Source organism: Macadamia integrifolia, unplaced genomic scaffold (genome assembly GCF_013358625.1).
Source record: "Macadamia integrifolia cultivar HAES 741 unplaced genomic scaffold, SCU_Mint_v3 scaffold369, whole genome shotgun sequence".
Classification (NCBI taxonomy): Eukaryota; Viridiplantae; Streptophyta; class Magnoliopsida; order Proteales; family Proteaceae; genus Macadamia; species Macadamia integrifolia.
The window spans coordinates 296,816-301,573 of record NW_024869731.1 but is presented as its reverse complement, the minus strand read 5'-3'; the positions used below and the strand labels follow the sequence as shown (position 1 = coordinate 301,573).

Below are 4,758 nucleotides of genomic sequence, written 5' to 3'. Positions count from 1 at the left end.
TAGATACAATTAAATGAATGCCAAAAAATGCCTTGAAACAAGGCCAAATGTCCTCTCCCCACTTACTTGTAGTGTACAAGGATTTCCGTTCAGTACGGGTGAGATCCGGTGCGAGACGCGTAGGATTTGGTGAACCTAACATGATTGAGCGGGGTTAGTACTTCACCATTTTGGAATCAAAATTAACACGATCCAATGACACGATCATGTTTAGAATTCTAAAGGAGGTCACACGTTCGATTTGGGTCCAATCGGACGTAAAAATCACCTTCGGGGCCTCACAGGTGGGTCAGACAGCCCACCTGTCTGGCCCACCGGTCTGGACCGACGGGCAGGTTGGCTTGCCGGTTGGCCCGTCGGTCTGGCCCTCCAGTTGGGCCAGGGGGCCCTGTTAAGATCGGCGGGCAAGGTGGCCCGCCGGTTGGCCCACCGGTTGTGCCCGAAGGCCCTGCCCTCTCAGGCGGGTGCCCACAGGCAGGCCAGATGGCCCATCGGTCTTACCCACCGGTCTTGGCGGGAAAACTGTTGTTTCTTTTCAACTTCCTCCATTCTTTAGGGATTCAAATGGGGGCTTTTCCTAACCCATTCTTCACACTTTCAAAGTCTTATAGGATGGTTCTAACCTAGATCTAGGTTAGATTCAAGTGATGGGAAACCATCTTACCTTCTTTGCTCAAGAACACCTTCAAAACCCCAAAATCACTTCAAATCCACAATGCTTCTCCAACCTTGTCAATACCTCTTCAAATCCTTCAAGATCAACACATAAATCATCTATCAAACCTTAGATTCATCATTTCAAAGGAGATTTACAAGATCTCAAGAAACCCTACTCGAATCAAGGGTTTTACTTGGGTATGGTGAATGTTTAAGGAACCCAACTTTGCTTACCTCTAAATGTAGATCTAGTGTTGAAGATCACTCTTCCCGCCGCTGAAATCCTTCTCTTCTTCCTCTTCCTTCTCTTCCCTTCTTCTTCCCTTTCTTTTCTCTCTCCTCTTTACTATCCTCACCAACGTACGAGCGTCATAAATGAAAGAAAAGAAAATCATAAATGATATATATATATATATACTTCTTAAATAACTAAATAGTTCACATGGATGGGTCACTCAGGTGGGTGGGTGCACCCACCTGTCCGCCCACCTGAGGGCCAAAACTTGGGCTTTTGACAGAGTTCGGGCCTCGACGCGAACCCCACCCCTGGCATACGATGTAATATATGTATACACCTTAATATATGGCTACAATACCTGCTTTATCCGTACATGGCCTTATGATAGGTGCATGTACACGGCTTGGGTACTCCCGTCTCTTCTGGCACTGGCTCGGACTTGTCGGGCCAGCCGATGTTTTAGGTCACCCTTGCCATCATAGTCCATAAGGAGCCCGCTCTAACTCTCTCCGGTTCGGGTCCTGCATAATTAAATCGGGTCAACCGAGTAATCAGACCGGGTTTAAGAAGTAAGGTATTACAGAAACCGCTGATTAATGGGGAAGTAGGTTGACCAAAAGGTTAGAAACGTTAGGGGAATTTAGGAGCGGATGGTCACGCATATGAGGTGGTAATTCCATAGTGGATAGGCACTGGAAACCACTTCTCTGTTGGGAGAGGTTAGTGGGGTCTTAAGTTGGTGTAGGATCATTGGAGAATGGAGTAGATAATGGGGTAGTTAAAGGGTTACCTGGACCCACCCCAGGGTATCCACATGGAGAAGCAGTTACAACTGCTAGTGTACGAATTGACAGTGGAGCATCTCTTTCCTCGCCAGTCTGATTCTGGCTCCCAACTCATCCCGCCAATGGAGTTTTATGGCCTTGCAAATGGTAAAACAACTTGCAGATTTTGGGGTAATGATTCCTTTCTAGAGCTTGATGCAGCAAAATTTTCATTGGACAGACCTTTGAAGGTATTTTCTCTAGTTGACGAGTATCTGGCACCGCCGCTCAGATATGTTGACCAACTTGGAAGCTGGGAAAATTCAGACAAAGAGAGGCCTTAGCACAACCATGTTCCTTTGAGTAGGAAGTCTCAGCATCAGAAAAACCCACATAATGCTTGACCTCATGGTCTAGCATTTCACAATAGTAACAAAAATTAGGAAGCCGCTGATATTTAACCGAAGCTAAGGTGCGAATAGGGGACTTTCTCTTAATAGGAATGGAGATATGTAGTGGTTTAGCAATGTCAATAGTAACTCTGCATCGTATGAACCTCATACGTAGCCCGAATAGAGTGACCTGCTGTGGGTTCCCAACCTTTGCAGCCATCTGTGTTGCCAGGTCCAAATGAAACAGTTCCTGAGGAACATCATGTATCTGAATCCAGAATTCAATCCTGTTAAACGACCAGTCTTCCTCCTGTCTCCATTTTTCCAGTATCAATAAGTTCTCACCAACTGCCCAAGGGCCCTCCTCCAACACATTCTTATAGTCAAGTTGATGATGGAACTGAAAGAGATATCGATCATCTTGCATCAGTGAAATCGCCACTGGAAACGTCAGATTCCAAGCCCTTGGCAATGCCTCTATAATTGCTTGCCTACGATAAGGTTTACACAAAAGAACTTTGCCGACTAGGCTGAGTTCCCACTTATGGGTTAAGATGTCATCGAGGTCATCCTCAATAGAAAATGCATCATCACCATCATCCTCTAGAGGAGTATCATTGGGTAAATGATGAGTATTCTCAGTCCGTAGAGGTGATGCAGGCACTGAAGATTGATGGGTGGAAGAGGAGGGAATTGTTGAATTTGTGTGGGGTGGCAGTAGAGGAGTTTGGTGGTTGATATGTAAGGCTAGGTTTGTTTGAGATTCGTGGTCCTGGGATTGGTTGTGTTGTTGATTTGGGTTTCCATCCATGGATAAAGCAATCAAAACGACAAAGACCAAGTTACAGTGAAGGGAGGTTAAAATGGTAGAAGCAGACAAAGAAACAAGAAGACAGGTTGAAACCAAGAAGACTCAGGTCGATGAAGAAGGAGGAAATGGAGGAAAAACACGCACAGAGGCAGAGAGAGATACACGCATAGAGGCGGAGACACCCTTTGAGAGACTAAGTTGATATTCTTTCAAAAAAAGCAGAAACGAAGTAGAGAAATAACTTGAGAGTATTGTGGCATATTTGTTATCTATTAAGAGGGAGAGGGAGAGAGAGAGGAGTCCACGATGGTCGCGGGTCAAGAGAGTCCCACAAACTCTAATTCAACCAACCTTGCTATTAGGGAGCCTTATCGCCAATTGTTACGTAACGTTGTTGCATCTATCAACTTAACAAAACAACTGTTGCAACTGATGAGATGATTATTATATTAATTCAATCTCTATCAACACAAATCGTGTGTGGAGAACTTCAAACAGAGAATTCAGTCTTTCAATTTCCAAAGTGACTCTACCGCACATCAGGCCTCCAAGTTAGATGCTAAAGCCAAATATTAACAATCCAAATGAAATTTACTTCCTATACAGAAAAACAGAAATACTCCCCCTTTCTACCAAAACAAATTCAGAAAAGAAAATTCTTATATTTGTATGCCTAACTCAAGTCAGGAATTAGGATAGCAAAATTTCATCATGTGAGAGACAAACATTCTTACCTCGTTCCCTAAAATTTAAAATAAATAAGACATAGGAGATTGCAGACCTTGATGTTAAAGTAGCATTACATGAAAATATTATGGGGCCCTCTGAATCGAACAAAGGAAATCATCAAAATGCACGTATGAAGAAAGTATCAATATTAACAAAGAAAAACAAACGAGACAAATACTACAAGGGAATGAGATAAAATTTTGACAACGATTACTAGGTGAGAGAGAGAGAGAGAGAGTCGTGTGAAAATCCTGAAAAACCTTTCGCCGCTTCTCTCACAGTTGGAGGGAGAATGTGAGATAGGGGATCGTGGGGGTCCAAGGAGTGTGAGAGGAATATAAGCTTTAGAACGGGGGAAGCTTCGAAAGACATTGTTAGTTTTATAAATTAAGGGCGAGTGGTAGCAGGACGTATTGCAATCTTATTTTCACTTTCTTTTAATATTAACCGTCCATTTAATATTAGATTAATCTAAACCATCTATTAGTTTTTTATATTGTAACTAATTCCTAGTTTTAAGGGTGGAGAGATGACGGACGTGGTTACTTAACTTGTCTAATATTTTTTTATGTAAATAAATAAATAAAAAATAAAAATCCAATATAAGCAGACTCCTCCTTCGATTCTGCTTGGAAATCTCAATTCTCTCTCTCTCTCTCTCTCTCTCAAAATATGATGAGATAAGAAAAAAATCAACATAATTATTTTCAGGCATTGAGCATATGAGAGACTTGGTCACACATATCCAAATACCATGTTTACATATTAATCATCAGGGAAGGGATTTGGACAGTAAAGCTTGCATGTATGGCAGAGGAGAAATTTGAATTTATAAAGTAAACAAAGCTGTTGAATATCTAGGATTTTATTATTACTTCTTGCGTAGATATTATTAACCTATGAGAATTTACCTTGGATGCAAATTTTCAGTAAAATTGGTAAACAAAACTTCAACTAGACTGGAGAGCGGTGAAAAAGGAAGAAGAAATAAGGAACAACCTTGAAGAAGAAGGAGAGAGAGAGAGAGAGAGAGAGAGAGAGAGAGAGAGAGAGATTTCTATGCGGAATCAAAGGAGAAGTCCGCTTATATTGGGATTTTTATTATTTATTTATTTAAATATTAATAATATTAATAATATTAAACAAAGTTGTAACTGTTTACAACTC

The 4,758-nt window shown here is 41.6% G+C and overlaps 1 protein-coding gene across 1 annotated transcript; it reads right to left on the bottom strand.

Moving 5' to 3' along the window:
• Window positions 1-1,947: 1,947 nt before the first annotated feature.
• On the bottom strand, window positions 1,948-2,862 carry LOC122068314. The gene has a single exon (XM_042632195.1). It carries the CDS (start codon window positions 2,860-2,862, stop codon window positions 1,948-1,950), a length of 915 nt encoding a protein of 304 aa, XP_042488129.1.
• Between the last annotated feature and the right edge of the window lie 1,896 nt (window positions 2,863-4,758).

Bases quoted from the DNA above. Each gene is read 5' to 3' on its own strand.
- LOC122068314 (XM_042632195.1), bottom strand. From the start codon at position 2,862: ATGGATGGAAACCCAAATCAACAACACAACCAATCCCAGGACCACGAA.